Source organism: Lithobates pipiens, unplaced genomic scaffold, assembly GCF_037356315.1.
Source record: "Lithobates pipiens isolate NorthernLeopardFrog02 unplaced genomic scaffold, aLitPip1_a1.2 Scaffold_10, whole genome shotgun sequence".
Classification (NCBI taxonomy): Eukaryota; Metazoa; Chordata; class Amphibia; order Anura; family Ranidae; genus Lithobates; species Lithobates pipiens.
The window spans coordinates 216,929,487-216,953,681 of record NW_027507686.1 but is presented as its reverse complement, the minus strand read 5'-3'; the positions used below and the strand labels follow the sequence as shown (position 1 = coordinate 216,953,681).

At 42.9% G+C, this 24,195-nt stretch overlaps 1 protein-coding gene across 6 annotated transcripts in view; it reads right to left on the bottom strand.

Moving 5' to 3' along the window:
• Window positions 1-12,373: 12,373 nt before the first annotated feature.
• SPI1 (Spi-1 proto-oncogene) overlaps window positions 12,374-24,195 on the bottom strand; it is a 108,797-nt gene continuing 96,975 nt past the window's right edge. For all 6 annotated transcript variants that reach the window (XM_077460990.1, XM_077460985.1, XM_077460984.1 and 3 more), the window contains 2 exons: window positions 17,080-20,572; window positions 12,374-16,639 (listed from right to left, as the gene is read on the bottom strand). In XM_077460990.1, coding sequence (XP_077317116.1) covers window positions 20,256-20,572 — 317 coding nt within the window. In that variant the 3' untranslated portion in view covers window positions 12,374-16,639; window positions 17,080-20,255. The remainder of the gene's footprint in view (window positions 16,640-17,079; window positions 20,573-24,195) is intronic.

Below are 24,195 nucleotides of genomic sequence, written 5' to 3'. Positions count from 1 at the left end.
AAAGCCGAAAAATGTCTTCGCTGGACCAACCACAGGTTCTTTACATGGCGTGATCGTCCAGGTTCATTGCTGGCGCACAAACTTACCCCTAAACACACGCATGTGGCTCTCCCTAAAATTAGACTTTCAGGGGGTAATCTTTCTCAAAATCCCCAGAATGTCCTTAACGAATTTCAGAATTTTTATACTACACTTTATGCCCCAACCCACGACAACGCGTCTGTTTCTATCAACAATTTCTTAAGCACCTTATCGCTACCGTCTCTTACGGACTCTCATAGAGAAATTATGGACCAACCTATCACTTGTGAAGAGTTACACCATACCATTAAATTACTATCTCTGCATAAATCGCCTGGTCCTGATGGACTCCCTAATAGCTATTATAAAAAATTTGCTGAACACTTGGTCCCTCATATGGCTCTCTATTTTAATTCCTTACGGGACGGTGGCGAAGTACCTTTAGATGAAAATAGAGCTTACATTAGTGTTATACCTAAACCAAACAAAGATACTACTGATATCCTTAATTACCGCCCTATATCATTGATTAATTGTGATCTCAAAATCCTTACGAAATTATTAGCACTACGATTGGGTGCCTTTTTACCACAATATATACATAAAGACCAATCAGGTTTTATACATCAACGCCAAACTTTAGACCAAATTCGCCGATCCATAGCTTTGATTTCTGCGGTTCGCTCCCAATGGGACGCTCCTGGATCTCGGGAATTGCTATTGCTCTCATTGGACCTTCACAAGGCCTTTGATAGCCTTAATTGGGACTATTTATTTACTACTCTTGGGGCATTTGGTTTTGGTCCTGTTTTTATTTCCTTATTACAAAAACTTTATAGCAAACCGTCGGCCCAGGTTGCTATCCGGGGTTATAGATCATCTTCTTTTTTCATTGGCCGTGGCACGAGGCAGGGCTGCCCGCTTTCCCCATTACTTTTTGCGTTGGCAATAGAGCCTTTAGCGGTAGCGATTCGTTCTCATCCCCGAATTTATGGAATATGTTGTGGGCAGCAGGAACATAAATGTTCTTTGTTTGCCGACGATGTTCTTATGTATGTTACCAACCCTACAATTACTCTACCTAACTTGTTATCCCTATTTCGTCGATTTTCCCAACTTTCAGGTCTTACTTTAAACACCCAAAAAACGATGGCCCTTAATGTTTCTCTGTCCCCCTTAATAGAACAACAGTTGCGACGCGATTTTCATTTCCAATGGACCTCAACTTCTATTCCCTATTTAGGTATTCAATTGACATCCTCGATTGGCACCTTATACAAAGCCAATTATCCCCCACTTTTTCGCCGTTTACGTGAGGATCTTCGATGTTGGGGGGATTATTCTTTATCTTGGTTTGGTAGGATCAATTCCATCAAAATGACCTTTCTCCCCAGACTACTTTATTATTTTAGGACCCTACCCATCGCAGTCCCGAGGAGGGAATTACAACAGTTACAAGGAGATGTTCTCCGTTTTGTTTGGGGTAATGGGAAACCCCGCATGAATAAATCAACGCTATATACCTCAAAATTACGCGGTGGGCTTGGCCTCCCTAATCTACAAGCTTATTATCAGGCGGCTCAGATAACACAACTTTCATATACCACGGCCAGGGGGCCTCAGCCCCTTTGGGTATCTATTGAAGCCCTTTCGTGCCATCCTCTTGCTATTGGCTCCCTGATGTGGCTACCAAGTCGCCTTCGCCCTCCTATCTTATGCCCTACCCTGTCCCACTCCCTTGAGGTTTGGGACAGAGTACGCCATCGTAAACCATTGGTGTCTTCACATACTCCCTTGGCTCCGGTGTTTTGTAACCCAGAGTTTCCACCTGGCTTGACCCCACAGGTATTCCAGTGGTGGCTCAATAAGGGCCTCCTACGGATAGGTGACTATTTACCTGGGGGCCGACCTCACTCCTTGCAGTACTTTGTAGAGACGTTACAGATGCCCCCTAGTGAGCTGTTTCGGTATAATCAGATTGTATCATTTATACGTTCTAAATTTTGTAGGATAGAGAGACCGTTTACTTTTACGAATTTTGAATTATCCTGCCAATCACAGGACCAAATACGGGGGCGTATATCTACCATTTATGCTACCATTACGGACCCAATTACTAAACTTCCCTATATGATCCATTGGGAACGGGACTTGAATCTTACTTTTGATCTGTCTGATTGGCAGGATATAGCCTATGCTTTATCTAAAATATCTGTTAATACTGCATTGATTGAGGCAAATTATAAAACTCTACTGCGATGGTATCTAGTACCAACCAGGATAGCTAAGATGCATCCGTCTACTTCCCCCATGTGTTTCAGACGGTGTGGTCAGCTGGGTTCAATGTACCACATTTGGTGGCAGTGCCCGATTGTAGCCAGATTTTGGATTCGTATATTTAACCTTATATACACGGTTACTGGGGTTAATATTCGTAGAGCCCCGGAGGTAGCGCTTTTTCAGAAGCTCCCTGATGGGGTTCCTAGGAAATCTTTTAAGCTGATCACATATATAATCCTAGCTGCTAGGATAACTATAGCTAGATATTGGAAGCAGTCGATGGTTCCTCTTGATTCTGTAAAACTTAAGCTTAACTGGATTATGGTTAATGATAGACTCACCTGGACCCTTCGTAATAACTCCAAGAAATTTAATGTAATTTGGGATCCATGGATCAACTATATTTCCCCACTGTGATTTGCCGCTGGTTGACCCTCTCTCTCTCTCTCTCTCTTTTCTTCTTTCTTTTTCTTTTCTTTTCTTCTCTCTTTCTTTCTTCTCTATATCTATTGTCTAATAAGATATTTTTATATACTTTGAAAAACAACAAGAGGTCGGGCACCACTCTGTGCGGTCGTTCCTAGTGGAAGAGGGGTGTAGGAGCGTTCTCCCCCCCTCCCTATTGTCTTTCTTTCTTTGTCTCTTCTTCCCACTGCTTTGCTCCGTTTTTATTCTGTTATTATTCTTGACAATATAGATATCAAAGATTTTATGTGCAAGATCCAATTGGGTCTTACAGAGGGTGGGACGGGTCTGTAGTTTTGATTGGTGGAACACCATACTTTTTTTGGGCTACTCTGTAATGTATAGTCTACCATTATACTGATTCCGTTTAACCTATTTGACTTATGGTTTTACGCTTTCATGTTTTACTGTTGATTGACCCGATTGCTGTATGGGACGAGGGTCATATTGTCCAGATTTTACTTGTTCACTGACCGTATTATTTGTGATGTTTTCTTACTGCCTCACCTTGAATTATAAATAAAAACATATTGAAAGTAAATTTGATTTGTTAATTTATAAAGCTGAGGTTTTTCCTCCTGTTAATATTTATAAAATATACTACAGTGAGTTGAAAAAGTATTCATACCCCTTGAAATTTTCCACATTTTGTCATGTTACAACCAAAAATGTAAATAATTGTGAAGTGGAAGGAAAATTATAAATGGTTTTCAAAATGTTTTACAAATAAATCTGAAAAGTGTGGGGGGCATTTGTATTCAGCCCCCCGGAGTCAATAGTTTTTAGAACCACTTTTTGCTGCAATTACAGCTGCAAGTCTTTTTTGGTATGTCTCGACCAGCTTTGCACATCTAGAGAGTGACACTTTTGCCCATTCTTCTTTGCAAAATAGCTCAAGCTCTGTCAGATTGGATGGAGAGCGTCTGTGAACAGCAATTTTCAAGTCAAGTCTTGCCACAGATTCTCAATTGAACTTAGGTCTGGCTTTTAACTGGTCCATTCTTAAGCCTTGTACACACAGTCGGAGAATCCGTCGGAATGTGTCCTATCGGACCGTGTCGTCGGATAATCCGACTGTGTGTGGTATGCATCGGACTGATTCCGTCCGAATCTCCGTCGGACCCAATTTTCCAACATGTTGGAAATATTTTCCGACCAACTAGTTTGATCGGACATACTCCGATCATGTGTAGAGAATTTTGATCGGACCAAGTGCCACGCATACTCAGATCAAATTCCTACATCAAAGCTATTGGCTACTAGTCCCATCGTAACGAAATTACGTCATCACGTTCTGAATGATCGGATTTTTCGACAACTTAGTCCGACCGTGTGTATGCAACAGTTTCGGACAAGATCCAACGGGCAAAATCCAACGGACAAAATCCGACGAATTTGGTTGGCAGAATGTCCGACCATGTGTACAGGGGCTAACACATGAATATGATTTCATCTAAACCATCCCATTGTAGCTCTGGAGGTATGTTTAGGGTTGTTGTCCTGCTGGAAGGTAAACCTCTGCCCCAGTCTCAAGTCTTTTGTTTTCTTCTAAGATTTCCTGTATTTGGCTCCATCCATCTTCCCATCAACTCTCACTAGCTTCCCTGTCCCTGCTGAAGAAAAGCATGCCCACAACATGATGCTGCCACCACCATGTTTCACGTTGGGGATGGTGTGTTCAGGGTGATGTGCAGTGTTAGTTTTCCGCCCCACATTGCATTTTGCTTTCAGGCCAAAGTTTGGTCTCATCTGATTAGAGCACCTTCTTCCACATTTGTTGTGTCCCCCATATGCCTTCTCGCAAACTGCAAACAGGACTTCTTATGGCTTTCTTTCAACGATGACTTTCTTCTTACCACTCTTCCATAAAGGTCAGATTTGTGGAGAGCACAGCTAATAGTTGTCCTGTGGACAGATTCACCCACCTGAGCTGTGGATCTCTGGAGCTCCTCCACAGTTACCATGGGCCATACTCTTTCCATTTTCGGATGATGGATTGAACAGTGCGCCGTGAGATGTTCCTAGCTTGGGATATTTTTTTTATAACCTAACCCTGCTTTAAACTTCTCCACAACATTATCCCTGACCTGTCTGGTGTGTTCCTTGGCTTTCATGATGCTGTTTGTTCATTAAAGTTCTCTAACAAACCTCTGAGGGCTTCACAAAACAGCTGTATTTATACTGAGATTACAAACAGGTGGGTTATATTTACTAATTTGGTGACTTCTGAAGGCAATTGGTTCCACTATATTTTAGTTAGAGGTATCAGAGTGAAGAGGGTTGAATACAAATGCCCCTCACACTTTTCACATATTTATTAGTAAAAAATGTTGAAAACCATTTATCGTTTCCCTTCCACTTCACAATTATGTGCCACTTTGTGTTGGTTTATCACATAAAATCCCAATAAAATACATTTATGTTTTTGGTTGCAACATGAGAAAATGTGGAAAATGTCAAGGGGGCGGGGCATGAATACTTTTTCAAGGCACTGTATGCGGCCCCCATACGGAAACGTTTGGCGACCCCGATATAAAATATTGTGAGGGTTCCTGAGATCTGAGATGCTGAAAAAGACTGGTGAGTTGGCCATACACAAAGTGAATTTCTTTCCACGGACAGGAGAATCCCTCCCCCAGAACCATTGTATTTTCCCGGCAGGGGGACGGGAAAGCCGCCGTCACCAGGAGAAGACAGTGATTATTGCTAGCGGTTATACAAGCCATTAGCGATAATCATATGTAGCACCCTGGAGTTTGGGCAGGGTTTCTACTCACAAATGTACTTGCCAGGAGTAATTATCCTGGTTAATTGTTAGAGATCCAGTGATTTCTCCCTAAGTTTGGCCTTGTAGCACTTTTACCACTAGGTGGCCGGGTAATTAGAGGTACTAGATATGAGAAGGGCAACCCAAGGTCAGGTTATGGGTATGTGGGGTGTCTCAGCCAATTGACCGGGGTTTTCTTGAATCCTTTGGCCTACTGGGAGAGCCTATATATTTGGGTGGAGTTAGGTGATCGATGTTCTGTGCCACCTGGGAGGCTGTCTGGGTGGACATGTGTCCTATTGTCTATTGGCTGCTAGGCCAGAGATTGGGCCTATCCTGGGCACATCTGGCCACAAGGCTGTCTGAGGGCCTATTCAGAAGCAATGCAGGGTTGCAGGGTTGGGATTGCGGCTTGCAGTCCAACCAAATGTGACGGAATCTGTCATGGTCGGAGGTAGAAGGGAACCTGTCGCCACTAAGGGACCAACCATCTTATTACCTGGGACCAGAGTGAGTAACTGAACCAAGTACCGGAGCAGTATTCTCATCAACCGGGGATGGTGAAGAATCAGGAAACTTCAGTGGGAATCAAGCCAGGGACCCAGCCAGTGGAGGTGACGCTTGCCTTGTATGTCAAGCCAGGGACCAAGCAGTCCGGCGTGGGTGAAGCTTGAGAGGTATCTAGAGTGCCAAGTTATGGACCCCGGTCCAGGAGAGAAGCAGGGGTGACGTTTGAGGAAGATACCACTGTGAAGATTGAACGAGCTCAAGGGATTCAGTGAGAGTCAATTAAGAATTAAGTGAGAGACAGTGGGCTGAAGAAATACAAGGAGTGATTGTAGTGAAAGAACTGTTACGCATTGGGTTAGGAACTGTTAAAGACTATTGCCATAAGAGACAGCATTCCTGCACATGCAGATGTGGCTTCTTGCTGGATGCTTTTCCCTGCATGGCTGTCCTATTGAAGTCTCAGAGTCTGCCAATTAATCTTGCAACTACCTAAGGATGTTCTGGCCCTAATCCTCTCTCCCCCCCAAAAAAAAGGTTTGTTAAGAGAAATAAACTTTATTTTGCATCCATGAAGTGTCTGGCACCAAATAACTTTAATTACTCTGCACCCACCATGCCTCAAAACCCACTACATACAGAAGGATGTCAGCTGTCCCTGGCCCTGGAGGTTCTCATTAGATCAAAAGAGGCCTGGGACCTTGCTACACATTCGTAAAATCCGGCAGGCTGGTTGTACCCAAGTTGATTGATCGATCAACTTTGTACATTTAGCCTGTTCATACATGGTTCCTGCTGAACTGGCCAAAATTTGAACCAGCTATGGCTGGCCTAAGGGTTTGTTCACACCTGTAGCCAGGGAGTGATAAAAATAGTTTGTTGAGCATTTTCAATGTCTTGTCAATGCACGTAACAACAGATCCTGCAAGATTTTTCACAACATAGTGCACCACATCACACAAAGCATTAGCAGTTGTGTCACTCAGGCATGGACTAGGACAAAAAATAGGCCCAGGTATTTTAGATTGAGCGGCCCATTTTTATTTTTATTTTAAACCAAAACCTTACTGTGAGAAGTGGACCAAGACCCCTGAGGGCTTATTGGAGGGCAGCAGACCAGCACAGCACCAGAAAAGAAGAATAAAGACAGTATCTGGCTAAGCCCATAGTGTATCCTAAGCACATTGCGTATCCTACGCGGTGTGCGTGGCCTGATACATCATTATTCCTCCTCCAATGGGTTGGCTAGATTACCAGCCTCCTGTCCATCCCTGAACATGGTGTGAACCAGCTCTGTGTCCTGGAACCCAGTGCTAAAAACTTGGCTCCACCAGCTTGCCTGGTAGGGGGGCACTAGCGTGGGCACCTGGGGCAATTGCCCCACATATATCTGGGGTCACCCCCTCTGTGGCAGCCAGCATCCCTTTGATTTGGGGGGTGTCATGTCTTCAGCTTCATGCTGGAAATTGTAGTCCTTCACTGTAAGGGGGTCACAGCCCCAAAATTGAAGGACTATAAGTCCCATCATGAACCCCTGTAATATAAGGATGTGATCTCCTCTTTCGCTGCATCTCTTCCTGACTCCCTTATGACAGCCCAACAGGTTCCATCCCCGGCCTCACCTCAGAGATTCAATTCTACTTTCCTTCCCTTTCTGAGCAGGGGGACACTGTCGCAGAGGCTTTAGGAGGTGGGTGGAGTTGAGCACTAGGAGGCAGAGCTGGCGATACCGCTAGATGAACCAGGCAGCCGCCTAGAGTGCACTGCTGCCTAGGGCTCAGCCATGGCTACTGGCTTCCCTATTCTCCGCCAGATGACATCTCCCAAGCAGGGGTGGATTGACCATAATAAACAATTGTGCAGAGTGCACGGTGGCACCGCCCCAGACAGGAGGCAGCTCGGAGTCAGTGCAGCTAATTAGTTGGCTCAAGGAACGGAGGGGGGATCAGGAGACCAGTGGGCGGTTATGATCCTTCTTCCTTCCCCTCCTGGCTGGTTCCCCCAGCTCCTCTGCCCCTCCCTTCCTGCCTGGCTACGATTCTGTAGCTCATCCCCAAGTATTTCTGGCTCCTCCCTCGGCTCACCCCGGCACCTCGGCTCCATCCCACCCCGAGTATGGAGCTCGCACCTGGGTATTCCTGGCTCCTCCTCCGGTTCACTACAGCGACTCAGCCTCGCCCCTCCCTCCCCAGCATGGTTCTTGTGTATGGAGCTTTCTCTCGGGTATTGCAGGCTCCAGTAGGAGGAGGAGGAAGTTACATCCTCCTCTGCTCTGATTGCTGAGGCCTCTTTCTTCATTGCATGATGTCACTGGTTGCTAGACACCAGGCAGCCCTAGTAGCCAGACAATGGGCAGTGACCGGGACTAGCACTGTGAGTGAAGCTTTTTTTGGAGCATCAGAGTGGCCAGGGGGGCAATTGCCACCATGCCCACCAGCCCCCCCAGCCCAGTCCACCCCCTGCCATGCCACCCTCTGCCTATGGCAAGTCTGGGCCTGATGAGCTGCACATATTTTTCAACACATCACAGCAATATGGTGGTATGAACTGCCATGATAGGTAACAGCTTTTTGTCTTGCCTATGCATTGCGCCTGTATTAGACAGGGTTGCCCGGCACAGCACAATGCATCTCGTGTGAATCATCTTCTAGAGCCTCATTCCCACCTGAGTGCTTCGTAGCTTAAAGCTTCAAAACACTCAGCGAGCCAGATCCCATGGTCCTTGTTCACATTTTTGAGCGTTCAGTCTTCTGTACTTCAACACCTGAATCTCAAAACAATACATGAGTTATTTTGAAGCAGAATTTGATATTTTTGGTTCCATGGACTTCAGTAAGAACGTGAAAAAGAAAACTAGCAATCCTGCCCCTTAGAAGCTCCTGTATGACACTTTACAATTAATAATGTGAGAAAAATAAAGAGCACAAATAAAAATTCCTGAGAGTTGGCTATATACAAGCCCCACAGGTGAGAATAGACTGACTTCAAGGATACAATTCTCTAATTCTCTGTAACAAAGACACTACAGGCTCTGCAATCATCAGATCAGTATGTTTTCTGTACACAATGCATTCTCAGGTGTATAGAATCCTTGATCTCCTACACAGGGACAAGTCAAACTTGGTGCTGTCCTGGAGCTCTTCTTCCCCCTGTCCCAGCTCCTCTTCCATGTCCTCCATGGCTGGCTATGCTCTGGCCAGTCACACAAAGATGGAGGGGAGGTGATACTCAACTGGTGGTGCATACCTCAGATCACTGCCAGGAATGGAGGAAGCTAAATAGGAACATGAAAGAAGGGGGCTGACCGTTTGCCTGGCAGTGCGGGGCATGAGTGCATCAACACTTGATTCACTGCCCTGGAGAAATTGAAGAACACACACTGCCCACCTATAAAGATTGCATTTTAGTAGACACTGACAGTTGACTACACCACAGGCACCGCTCCATGTCCATCCGTGCCGTGTGTGTGATGGTGTGCGGAGTGGGGAACAGGACATTGTGGGCTGTCTGATTGTCCATCTTTCTGGCATGCAAATTTGGTACGCCCTGATGGCCAGTCATGGCCTGGTGTCACTTGAATGTCAGCTCTGAGTCTGCTGGGGCTGCTGACATCACATCCAAGATAATGGCTTCCGGTAGCAGTGTCAGGACTTTTGGATGTTCCATAGAGCAGAGCAGGTTCTGTCTGTATCCGCTCTACAGAAACTGAGCAGGCTGAATTTCATCCACCCGTTCTGCTCCAATCAGCAGGGAATCTGTGAGCTGAACCCCTGCTGACCAGAACAGAATATGCCTCATGTGTGAAAGGAGCCTTATGCCGCGTACACACAACCGGACTTTTCGACGGACTAGGTCCGACGGGCTTTCGGCAGGGTTCCGACAGACTTTCCGAACGAACGGACTTGGCCACACACAAGCACACCAAAGTCCGACAGATTCGAATGTGATGATGTACGACCGGACTAGAATAAGGAAGTTCATAGCCAGTAGTCAATAGCTGCCCTAGCTTCGGTTTTCGTCCGTCGGACTAGCATACAGATGAATGGATTTTTTGACCGGACTCGAGTCCGTCGGAAAGATTTGAAACAGGTTTAAAATCTAAAGTCCATCTGACTTTAGACAGCAAAGGTCCGATGAAGCCCACACATTTGTGTGTCAAATTGTCCGGCGGATTTGTTTCCGTCTGACCTAGTCCGTCAAAGTCCGGTCGTGTGTATGTGGCATTAGAAACGTATTCTGCATCTTAACCATAGTAAGATGTAGAGAAACAAGCTAATAAACAAAGTAACAGATCTTTAATGGTATAAATTGTTGTCCATATTACACATAAACAACCAAAATATATATTAAAAAACACTTTTTATCTATTCGTTAAAATATTTTTTTTGCTTTCAGATTTTATGTTGGATAACTTCTAATTGTCTTTTCATAGAGACTCATCCTTTCAAATGGGCCAGACTTATAAAGATAAAACATTTGGTTTGAACAGTTGTGCTTTTTATGTCTGTGTTAATTTCCTCTGGTGTCTTCGAAGTGGTGAAACAGTTATTTTTATGCAAAGATGTGTTGCAACAATTTACTGAAAACCAATAGAGCTGAGCTCAGTACAATTTACTTTTCAGAATATAGACCAGACACGCATTCATGTATGCATAGGCTCTGTACTGCGCATTATCTTGGGTCAACATGCAATACAACAACACGCTTGTGTATGCTTGTTGCAGCGTGTTGCCATTGATTTTTAATGGTCCACAAACATACATGCAAAAAAGAAGGCTGGTATTTTTTTTTTTGTCCAATCAATGTGCCTTGATATCCCAAAAATTGTAGTTGTGAATATACACCTCATAGGAACAAGTAACTTGAAACTACACCACTATTTCACAAATAGAAAGTTGATATTCCTATGCTATTCAGGGAAGATTGGGATGGTTACACTTCACTCTACACCAATGATCAAAGCGAAAAATACATTTAAACAAGTTACATTTTTGCAGCAAGTCTAATATACTTCCCAAAGGTTGGACATAATCAATCTCAAGTTTCCAGACACTTGTCTGGGACCACTTGTTAAAGTGGTTGTAAACCCTTACAAACCACTTTGACCTACAGGTAAGCCTAGATTAAGGCTTACCTGTAGGTCCAAGAAATATCTCCTAAACCTATATGGTTTAGGAGATATTTGCCTGAAGACAGGCACCGCTGTCTACGGCGCATGCCACTGAGCGTGGCATCGTCAATGGCGAAGATGCCGCGCGTGTCGGCTCCTGTGCGCATGCACAGGAGTGACATCATCGCGGCTTCGCCGAATGACAGCTGCGGAGCTGCGAGACCCCACTGAGAAGATGGATGCGCCGGACTACAGGAGACAGCGGTGACTTCGCTGGCTCCTGTGTCAGGTAAGTGACACATAATGGACTACTATGCGATGCATAGTAGTGCATTATGCTTTGCCTTTGCAGGGAATGAAAGAGGAAGTAAACCCATCAGGTTTTTAATAGATAATAGAAATTATTTTTTTAATGCACACAGTGTGGGGCTGTCGAATGGTTTGCACTTTCTGGACCAAAATCAATAGAGTTACTGGCCTTCACTGGGCCTTGACCCCCTACTCCTACATCTTGCCATACAATCCAACCCTGGGATATCTAAATTTTGATACCTGTTTATCTTCTATGTCATATTTTATGCTAGAAAGGAAATTTTGCCTAAATAGAAATTGTAAACTCCCACTCCTCCCTTAAACCTAGTACAGACGGGCTGAATGTCGGGTGGCATTGGCTGGTTCAATAGAAACTGGCCATGTGTACTGCAGCCAGTCCAACAGAAGCAGACTTCTGCCGATGGGGCCTGCCCAAAAAAGGTCTGCCAATCGGCTCCCGATCTGGCTGAGAGTGCTGACCAGAGTGTTCTGGTGGGGGGGCCGTCCCTCTGTCAGAACACAATAGCACAGCAGGGGAGATCACCGTACTAGCATTGCATAATTAGTACAGCTGCTCCACTGGAGCTGGCTTTTTTTTCTCATTCAGCCCAGCTGGGTTGAACGAAAAAAAAAAAAAACTACTAGTATGTACTAGGCTTTACCCACTACTGCAGAAATTAACAGTGTCCTCCCACTGTGCCAACTGACCTTCATGAGTAAAGGATGCCTGGCTAAATTTAAAAAAAACAATATGGTCTATTTGGAGCACTCACTCACACCCTACTGATTCGTTTGCTCTTTCCTTGGCGCCCATCTTAAAGTTTTGGCTATCACCAACACATATATTCTTATTATCCTCTGTTTTACTTGCATTGTCCACTGTTCGCACAGAACTCAACAACACACGAAGATGTAACAAATAACTTTTATTCATTAATATTTTATTGTACAACTGATAGAATATATTTCTTATGTACACTGTATTGGAAAGCCCCTTTTGACCTCCCAAACCAAGTACGTATATGCTATACTTTTTGTAATTTTTTTTTCTCCAGTTTTTGAACTTTTGGTAGCTTGAAAATCAATAAAAAAAAAAGAACTGTTGACCATTTCTTCCCATTTCTACCATTTACCCTGATACCCCCATCAATCTCTCCCAAACCCACATTCAGTTCCTTTCTACACTTTTCTATCTTGACTCTTCTTCACTGCATCATCAACCATAATCTCCCCTACACAAGGCCCTCACTTAAAGGCCACTCACTCAATAACTCATCACTATGACACTAAACAGATCTAAGCCCAACTCTATATTTCATTACAATACTATTCCCCTACATAAGTGCCATATTTCTATGGGCTAACGAAGGCCCCTGTCTGTCAAACTCAACTACCGACAGCTTATGTTCTAATGCTGCTTGTCCAATTAAGTTGTACTGATTGTAAAGAGATACTGTACATGGTTGGTTTTATGTCTTCATTTCATGGCAACATATCATTCAACTCTTCCTAAGTGTTACAAATTATTATAGTGTAATGACATTAACCCTCAATAAAAATGTATTGAAATGAAAAAAGTAACTTAAAAAATGCATGACAAAATGTACATAAGTGTGAAGGAGAGCACAGCCCCTAATTTTTTATTTGGGCATTTGGTAACTAAATCCCTGGCTCTTTTTCTCTCTGCAGACTACAGGTTAATTCAAATGAAACACTGCTGAGCTCTGTGGTCCCTTACATCTCTACTGTGTCTTGCAGAGACATAGGAGTCAGTGGTGCTGGAAGAAACCACAGCACTCAATGAGGAGAACCAGGCATCCAACACACCAGAGAGTGTGTTGGATGAAGAGTATTCTCCTCCTGACAATGTAGCTCTTGAAGAGAGTGTGGGCTGCATGCAGGTAGGTATAATGGGGTTGATTTACTAAAACTAGAGAGTGCAAAATATGGTGCAGCTGTGCATGGTAGCCAATCAGCTTCTACCTTCAGCTTGTTCAGTTAAGCTTTGACAAAAAACCTGGAAGCTGATTGGTTTCTATGCAGAGCTCCGCCAGATTTTACATTCTCCAGTTTTAGTAATCAACCCAAATGTGTCTTCTTTACACGTACACTTTTTGCTTTTATGACAGGGTAATGTCAAGGCAGTCCTTTATTTGGAAAATATTTCATTTTCATCCTGAAATTCCATGTGAAATTGTTCATAGTTGAAAGTCTGCCTTTCCAACCACTTTCTATGCAATATAATGCCTGCTTCAAAGTGATGGGCCGAACTTAAGTATAATTCATAGAGTCAGTGCATTTGTATTATTTAGCTGCTTTGAGAAGTTTTGAGAAGTATTATTCTGTGGCTTTGCTGGCTCTAATTCCATTCTATGACAGAAGTGTACCAGTCACAAACGAAAGCTCATTTCAGCTTTTATTATTGATATGAATTGGTATCAGTTTAATCAGACAATGGACATGATTTTGTTCTCCAGGTCCCTTCACTCTTCCAGTTCCTATGGCAGCTTTGTCAACTAGGGTCCCCCCAGAGGTTGCTAGGGGTTCCTTGAGAAATGAGCAATTTCTGCCCCTTAGATGAGTTCCAAATGACACCGCTGATCTTTTTTTAGCTATCTGTAAGGGGGAATTATTCCCAAAGACCACAAGTGTAAGGAGCATTCATCTCGCTGACCATCACACTAATGTATCATGAGTTGTAGATATGGTCATTTTTAGCAGGGGTTCCCTGAGACCGGATAGTTATTTCAAGAGTTCATCTGTGTTGAAAAGGTTGAGAAAGGCTTCTCCAGAGGTTGCTAGGGATTCCTTGAGAATTTAGCAACTTTTGCCCCTCATAAGAGTAGGCACTGAAAACAATGATCTTTTTTTTAAATCTGTTTGTAGGAGGGGCATTTTTCCCAATGACTGCAAATGCAAAGACCATCACACTAATGTGCTGTGATATAATAATTATTAGCAGGAGTTCCCTGAGCCTGGAAAGTTTCTTCAAGGGTTCCAACGTGTTAAAAAGTGGAGAAAGGTTGTCCTCTGAATAACTTTCCCTTGGTTAAATCTCTAAATCTGGAAGTATATAATTATGGCAGCCCAACATGTCCAGCTCATCAAACCTGAATCAAAATCCATTCAGTCCCTGCTGGACCAGCCAAAATTCAATCAGTGTATGGTCAGCCTAATTCTAGGTCAGGGGTTTCTGAATTGCGGCTCATGGGCTGAATGTTTCCCCATGCTTGCCTTTATCTGGCCCTTGATGCACTATCTCTTCCACTGATACAGGTACTATTCCTCCTACTGACACCAACAATGGAGGTGCTATTCCTCCCACTGATGCCAAAAATGGGGAACTAATTCTTCCACTGACTCCAATTATCCTCCACTGGAGTATATATGCTGGCCAGGCTCAGCTGGCCCGTGTGAAAGAGTCCTTACAGGTATAGAAAGAACCTTGCAAGTGGAGACAACATGAGAACTTAAGGACCATAAAAAAATGGGTCCTTGGAATGTTGTTCACCTGATTACACTTTAGCACTTTGGCTAGAGTAAAAATGTGGCCCAAAGGTTTTGGGGGAGTAGAGAAAGGTTAGAACCTCAACCAGGTTTTAATGCTATCTGTTTCCCCAGTTCAATTCACTAAGAAAATCTCAGGAAACATGAAGAGGGGAACCCACATTTTACAAGTGATGCTGCTACAGTTTCACGGGCACTCTACAGTCACCAAGCAGGGGGTTCATAGAACCTTAAAGACTCAGCTACTTCTCGGCACCTTTTGAGAATGGAAAGTTGTGGAACACCCAACAGAAGATGAGTACTAAGTATGGCATTAAGGGAGACATGGTAAATAGTCTTTTAAGCAGCAGTGTTGTATCCAAACTTATCAAATTACATTATGACAAACATGCCTAGGACACATTTATGTCAGGGCTGGCTCAGCCCTTCCTTCTCTGGGCTGGCTGCTCAGCTGTTGGCTAATTGCCAGCTCTCATCTCTCTCCACAGTTACTCAGCTGTCACCATCTCCTGCATTCCTGTTTAAAGACTAGGTTTTCTGACATCCCTTCTGGCTCATTTTCCTGCTTGCTGTTCCACTTGGATCCCTGACTTCTGGCCAGAGTCCAGTAACCCGATCTGGTTACTGGACTCTGGCTATGCTTTGACTACGCTTAGTCTATTTACCTTCTTATTTGTTATTAATAAACAAGTGTGATTTAATTGTACTTCTGTCTTGGTCTGATTCATGGTTTCTGACAATTTAGCATAGTTCTGGAAGATGGCACTTGCAAGGACAACCTACCATAGTACATTGATTGATGATTAGAAGAGAAGAGATGTAAAGCACACTACTGCGGTCTACAGGGGCAACACCTATCTTGAATTAGACGCAAAACAAGGACTTTCTTGTTGGTAGATGCTTTATTAAGTCATGTTTACTAAAAATTCAACCCGCTTTGGGGCATTTAAATCTTCTTCATCAGGGCTTTAAATAATATGCAGACTTTAAAAAGATCCAACGATTAGTAGAGTACCAGACTCTGACCAAACCTCTAGAAGAGGCTGTCATTTATGCAATAGAAGAACTAAAAAACAAAAAATTATGCTTTGCAAGCTATGCCTATGAAAATTGTAGCCCAGTCCTGTAAGATGGTAGCATCAAAGGTGAAATATAGCAAGGAAGAGCTGCCATATTACACAGATGGCCAGTATTACAGAGAAGAGCTATATTACTAGCTTGTTTTTTGTGTAAGCTAAAGAGTTGCTTTAGGCTGGGTTCACAGTACTGTATGGAGCGGCTCATAGCAAGGGTTCGGTGCATCCCTGTTCACTGTTTCAGGTCCGATTTCGTTCTGAATTTTTGGCTTAATTTAGACCTGAAATGGAAAGAAGATGCACAGGACTCTGCTCCTGAGATGTGTGAACTGGCTCCATACAGAGCTTGTCACAATCTCCTGACATGCAAACTGGATGCAGTAAAAACCCCACATCCAATTCGCAATAGTGTGAACCCAGCCTTAAAAGAAACCTACTGTATCGTAAGAGAAATATGTGGGCTGCCAATGATGAGCTCTTTTTACATTGTTGATGCTAATTGCCTGGGTGTCATGATGATACATTTTCTGAAAGTATTAAGAAAATCAATAGACCTGACTTCAATTCCCACATGCTTTTTTGGGGTCACTGACTCTAAGGCCGCGTACACACGCGGGGACTGTTCGCCCAACTTTGTCCGCTGAACAGTGTTTTGGCGGACAGTCCGCTCGTGTGTGGGCTTCAGTGGACAGTTTCAGCGGACAGTCTGACGAACAACGTTTTTCGGAAATTCCGTAAAACTGTCCGCTGAAACTTGGTTTGAGCGGACAGTCCGCCCGTGTGTAGGCTTGTTCGTCAAACTAAGTTCCGCGCATGCTCAGAAAGGATTTACATGGCGAAGGTTGCATTGCAGTGTATAGGATGTCGTATTTCTAGTCCCGTCGTACGTGCCGTTCACGTCATTGCGCAAGTTTCAGCGGACTGTTCGTTCGTCGTGTGTGGCCAAGTCCGTCCATGCTAATTTTGAGCGGACTGTCTGCTGAAACTGTTTGACGAACAAAGTTGGGCGAACAGTCCCCGCGTGTGTACGCGGCCTAAAGGTAATGAAACCAGGCAACTCGAAGTTTTCAAAAAGAGGTTGGTAGTAACGGTTACAGTCATAGTACATATTTTGGCACATCACACCAAGGTTACCTCCTGGGACATTACTGCTGAGTCACATAATCGCATGTTCTACTTGTATTACTGAACCTTTTTTTCATCATAATATATGTTTTCTGGATTGAATAAAAAGCTGTATGGTCTTCTTTAAAACTGAACTCCAGGGAGAGATTAAGGCACACATAAATGCAGCTCTTCATTCCTTAATATATTAAATGTATTTTTAATGTATGCAATACAAGTACAATACCTGAATTTGACCTGGTATCAGCCTCTTACAGTCCCTGTACAGCAGAGCTCAGATTAGGAGAGGAAGGGAAAGAATACGGAGTTGTGCTGGATTGCTTAGGTGCCAACAAGCAACATGCTGATAGGAGGAGAGAGCAAAGTGACAAAGAGATGAGCTCATCAGTCTGATGCTTCTCCTTTTACTGTCCAGTCACAGGCTGGGGATGGGACAAGATCTAAAAGTGTTATTTAACTGCAGCAGCGAAAAATTAGGTTTCCTGCCCTACCCAATGGGATTGTGATGTGTGGCAGAACTTAAAAAATAAAATGGTCAAAATCACAAATTGTTTAGCAAGCAAAAAGAGCATATACAGAATATATATATATATTTCATTGGTGTACCTAGCTGCTTGCCTCGGGTCTTTAGCTTTCAGAAGAATTCTATTTAAATATATAGACAGTGGGAATGGTATGGTAGAACTAATTGGGAAATGTAAGAAACCTTTTTATGTTTTAGGATGAATAATGAACAGAGATCTGTAAACCAGTTCATATTAATTTGTAATATACAATAAAGATTAAAGGTAAGCACAGCTAAACACTTTCTAATATGGAGTGCAAATCAGACTATACATGCACACAAATGCTACCTCCTGCACCCCCAATACACACATATACACACCTTTACCTTGACAACCTCCTACCTATTCTTTGTATGATTGAATTCAGATCTAAACTGCCAGCCTGCCCACATCCTAATGTCTGATTGACAGCAATTTGTGTCCAATCAAAAGACTGGTAGACAGTAGACGTAGCTTAGAAGGTGATAACTAATCAGCAACAAAAGTAGGTGATTTTGGAGGAGAGGCGGTACAGCAAAGGCATTACAGGAGCAGCAGTTGCAGGTCCAAAGACCTGGGGCACTCAACAGGAGATGTGGAAAACATATCTCTGGTGTCAAGGCATAATGACACCACTAATAGGAAGTGAGGGTAGTTCTGTCCATAGGGGACACAAACAACAATAAGAACCTGACAACAACCCTTTGACACTTTGTCTAGAATGCTTGTTATAAATATATACCTTAGAAGCTGGTAGTTTTGCCACCTTTGAAAAGTGTAAGATCAAAATAGATCAAGGCGAAAGTCTCACTCAGAACCCTTGTGGTATAGATGTGCACACAGGGTGTGCAAGGTGTGCCTAGGCACACCCTAATAACCCATAGTTGCCAACTGTCTTTAATGACATGCACATTATCAGGACAAATCTCCTCCCTTAACAGTTTCAGGCACTCCTGGCTCTCAGGAGGACTGCAGGAACATCCGCAAGATGGGCCCTGCATCCTACTTGCTTTATTCTAGTACTGTAATTAAGTTTTAGTGGGGATGCCCTGGGCTTGGAGATCGCGCCTGGCCTGCCTTTTTCTGGTGTTGTGTCACATGTGCCCTGAGCAGAAGAAGCAGAAGAGGGAGTGTGTCCTAAAATTATATATATATATATATATATATATATATATATATATATATATATATATATATATATATATATACACACACACGCACATATTTTAGCTTTTTCTGGTGCCTTGTGGGCAACTTGAGCTGGTAGAAAGTCATCTCATAAAACCTGGATTGTGGAGGACCTCTTGCCTTTAGCACAGTAAAAAAAAAAATCCTGGATGGAATTAAAGCCCAACTGATCTGTAGGCATAAATGAGCTAAATACACTTCTGGTGCATCAAACCAAAGGTGTGCAAGTCTCACAGTTAGTTTTTTTGTTGCTTTTTTTAAAAACAGCTACAGCGTGAGTAGAAAGCCTGTGCTCTGCCAGAATTCTACTGAAGGACCCTTGCTCTCTGTGTGAAAGTTGTAGTCTCTCTGCAAAGGTCATGCTGATTGTAGAACCATAGGTCTGACTCAGCAGGGGTGTGTTGGGCCCCTGGGGAGAGACCACTGCATCCACACAGAGACTAAGGATCCTTCTTTGCAGCACACTGGCAAGACACGGGATTTTCTACTTAGCCCTTGTACATGCGGTCAGACATTCCGATGGACAATGTCCGATGGGACCGTGTTGTCGGATAATCCGACAGTGTGTGGGCTCCATCGGACTGTTTCCGTCGGAGTATCCGACGAACCAAGTTTTCCAGCTGGGCTATAAATTTTTCCGACAACATGATCCGATCGGACTTTGTCCGATTGTGTGTAGAGAATTCCGATCGGACAAAGTGCCACGCATGCTCAGATCAAATTCCTAGACCGAAGCTATTGGCTACTAGCCTGAACATAGTCCCGTCCTAACGAAATAACGCCATCACGTTAAGTACGATCGGATTTTCTGACAACTTTGTCCGACTGTGTGTATGCAACAGTTTCGGACAAAATCCAAGGGATTTGGTTGTCGGAATGTCCGACTGTGTGTACAAGGGCTTAGGATGTGGCTGCTTTCTATAGAAAATGAACTGCATCACTTTGAACACCTGGACAGTGTTTAGCTTATTCAAACGCAAAGTTCCATGGGGCTTTAACAGTTTGCTAAATAATTTTACATTTTCACTTCTTATGTGGAAATGCTCAGGCTGGTTATTAGCAAAGTCTCTGGTTTTCTCAGGTCAATGTTAAACACAGTCTATTTCCATATTAATGCTGAACTTTTGTATAACACTAGTGGATCCCTTGTCCATTCTTAATTTCAGCTAGTGGTACTGGGTTTGTATGCCACTAAACCACAGATCTTCCAAAAATATAGAATAATTACTATAATATTAATATTATTTACAGAGTATTTATCTTCCTCTATGAATGTTTTGGAGTCTTTTGTACCAAAATTGTAATAAAAGGCACTCCTGTGATGTACAAGTAGAATGTATGTATGGACTGGCTCAGTGATGAAAGTGCTTTCTTGAATTGTACATTTTATGGAGAACCTCTCCACTGAACTGATAGGTCAGCTTCTTCTTGACTTTTCGTACTTCTCCAGTCTTGCCATAGTTGCGCAGGGCTCTAGCCATTTTCTGATAGGTCATCTTTTTACGGTTGCCTTTCTGAATACCCCAGCGGTGGGCTAGGGCCTCTTTGTGCTTGGAGGAGAACTGGAATGTCCCTTTGTCTTTATCTACCCACCAGATGCTGTCTTTCATGTCTCCGCTCTGAAGTAGCTCTAAAAGGAACTGGTATAATCTGATCTTTTTCTTACTGCCTGCAATCAAACAAGCAAAGGATTAGAGATGTTTACATTTCTTAAATCAACTGTAAGCTATAAAATGTATTTCACTTTTTGGGCAATATGCTTGGAATCACTCTTAAAATACATAACATTTTGCAAAAATATACACTATATGGCCAAAAGTGGACAGCTCTACAAATGACTGAATTCAGGTTTGAAGTTTGTCCTTAATACTACAGCATACGAAGACATTTCAGACAACTGTGCACTTCCAACCTTGTGGCAATAGTTTGGTGAAGGACCTTTTCTGTTTCAGCATCGCTGTACCTCTGTGTACAAAGCACAAACCAAATGAAATTCCTACCTATTCTGCAGACTCGTGGGGGATTTGCTAAATCTGAAGGGTGCAAGATCTGGTGCAGTTCTGCATAGAAACCAAATTACTTCCAGGCTTTATTGTCAAAGTATAATTGAACAAATGCTTATTGGGGTTGGTGGACTCTCTGGCCTTTGCCAGGGCTATGTGGACACTTTTGGGCATATTATCTTTTTACGCAAGAAAAGCAATAGTGCTTAAGAGGAAATTGGATAGGACCCCTACTCTATCTTTTTGAAAACATCTTGTAAGCTCAGTAGCCCCTCTCAATAATGCAACATACCGAGGCTATCCCAAAAAATTGGAGAAAGTGTGGAATATCTGGGTGAATCTGATGCCGCGTACACACGAGCGGATTGTATGGCGTACTTAGTCCATCGAAACACATTTCAGCGGACAATCCGCTCGTGTGTGGGCTTCAGCTGACTTTTTCAGCGTGCAGTCCGGAGTACTAAGAATTTCATTTTTTTCGAAATTCTGTCCGTCGTACTTTGGTTTCAGCGGACAATACGGTCGTCAGTATGCTAGTTCGATGGACTAAGAATGGCGCATGCCCAGAAAGGATGTACACGGCTGAAGGGTGCTTTGCTGTGTCTTGGACTTCCTATTTCTAGTCCCGTCGTACGTGCTGTACACGTCATCGGGCAAGCTTTCGACGGACTGTTTGTGTATCCGTGTGTGGTCAAGTTCGTTCAGTGGAAAGTACGACGGATTGTCCGTCGGATTGTATGATGGACTAAGTACGCCATACAATCCGCTCGTGTGTACGCGGCATGGGTCTACTACTGACACGCAAATTGATGGGAGTCCAGACCCCCATTTTCTAGTAACAGTAACTAACTAGTTCATACTGATGGGCCTGGCCCCTCTCCAGTGAGGGGTCCCTTCCTTTTTTTTAATTTGCATGCATAATTTTACAATGTTGGGGACTAAATAAGATCTATGATTTGTTGACACATTTACCTGATGGGGATGAATGTTTGAGACTTACTTATCCTGTTATTTCCTATACCACTGGTTTAGACCTGAGCAATAGATAGATAACAAGGTATCAGGTTGATAGCAGGTAATTACAGTTTAACTTGTTAGAAGTATCTCACTAAGGTGGTTGTTGTTTTAACAGCCAGGGAAAGCCCCAATTTGTACTTGTACTTGAAACATAATAAAGAGAAATAATAAAATAAAAGTATAATTGAACAAGCTGAAGTTAGACGTTGATTGGCCACCATGCACAGCTGTGCCAGATTTTGAGTGCTCCAGTTTTAGTAAATCTCCCCCATATGTGATAACCAAAGGTATTCACTGGTCACAACCAAGACACAAAACTGTCATAAACATCCTCTTTCAAACTCAAACCATAAAAAATTCATGAAAAAAAAGTATATGAAAATATTTTTTTACCATTTTTTGTCATCCAATGCCTTCACTTGAGCAATACAAACCACAAATATTTTATTGAAAATGTATGCAAAATTAAAATTAGAAATCTTTGGCCAAACACATAGTCACACATAAAATGACTAGCAAAGTGTCCTCTCCTCTCCCAGTTCCTCTAAGAATAGAGGCTGATTCATAAATGTATAAAACTTAACAGTACCAATAATTGACTTACATAAATCATAAAGCCCCGTACACACTATCAGCTTTTCTGCTGAGTTTTTCCTTCAGATTTACCAAAACCATATAATATGAGGTCAACCCTTAGGAGTTGCAATGTGTATGCAATCAGGCCGGCCCTTCTACTACATGGTTTTGGTAAATCTGAAGGAAAAACTCAGCAGAAAAACTGATAGTGTGTATGGGGCTTTAGAGTGAGCCTTTAAACCTGGACCTGGGATAATTGTGGTCCTCACACTGAGTTTAATATTCTCTATAGCACCTAGTCATGGGCAGGGGGGTGAGAATCTTCAAGTCAACCTTGGTAATGATGAGTGAAGAATGCTTGGAAATAACAGATGGCTCAATATTTGGAACTATGTATCCATTTATAAATCATATTTTGCATCTCCCATCTTTTGGGGTTCCCATATCAACATATTACTGGTAATGCCTGGCATAGTAACACAATGATATGAGGTGTATGCAGGGCTTTTTTTCAGCTGGAATGTGGTGGAATGCATTTCTGGTAACTCCCGCACTGAATGTATGTAAGAGCAATGGGTGCTGGGGTGTGCTGGAGGGTATATTGATGGAAGGGGGTCTGTTGTTGCTGGGGAGGTCTTCTGTTGATTGTTGCTTATGGGGGATCTATTGTGGATGGGGGTGGGACTTATGTTACTGGGGGGGGTCAATCGATGCGGGGAGGGATCTACTGTTGAGGGAGGGGTCTTTGTTGCTGACTGCTTGAGGGTCAATTGATGCTGGCTACTGGGGAATCTATTGTTGCTGGAGGGGATCTATTTTTGCAGTGGGGTCTATTGTTGCTGGTGGAGGATCCATTGTTGCTGGGCTGGGTCTTATGTTGCAGGGGTCGATCAGTGCTGGGAGAGATCTACTGTTGAGGTTAGGGTCTAATGTTCCTGGCTGTTGGAGGGTCTATTAATGCCGGCTTTTGGGAGCCCATTGTTGATAAGGTGGATTTATTGTCGCTGGGGTGTCCATTGTTGCTAGATTTATTTTACTGCCTTTCTTGTTATCATTAACAAATTCCATACAAAATACTTAGCACCACAAAATGATACTTGGTTCTGTATTCTTTAACCACTTCAGCCCCGGAAAGGATTTCCCTTAATGACCAGACCATTTTTAACTGACAATTGCGTAGTCGTGCAACGTTGCACCCAAACTATAATTTACATCCTTTTTTCCCCATAAATAGAGCTTTCTTTTGGTGGTATTTGATCAGCTCTGTGGTTTTTATTTTTTGCGCTATAATCAAAAAAAGAGCGACAGCTTTGAAAAAAAAACAATATTTTTTTATTTTTTGATATAATAAATATCCCCCCCACCAAAAAAAACAAACAAAAAAAAAACGTTCTCAGTTTAGGCCGATATATTTTCTTCTTCATATTTTTGGTAAAAAAAAAAAAATCGCAATAAGTGTATATTGATTGGTTTTCCGCAAAAGTTATAGCGTCTACAAAATAGGGGATAGATTTATGGCATTTTTATTGTAATTTTTTTTTTCTACTAGTAATGGCGATGAGCTGTGATTTTTATAGGGACTGCGATATTGCGGCAGACAGATTGGACACTTTTAACACGTTTTTGGGACCATTAACATTTATACAGTGATCAGTGCTAAAAATAGCCACTGTAAATATCACTGGCAGGGAAGGGG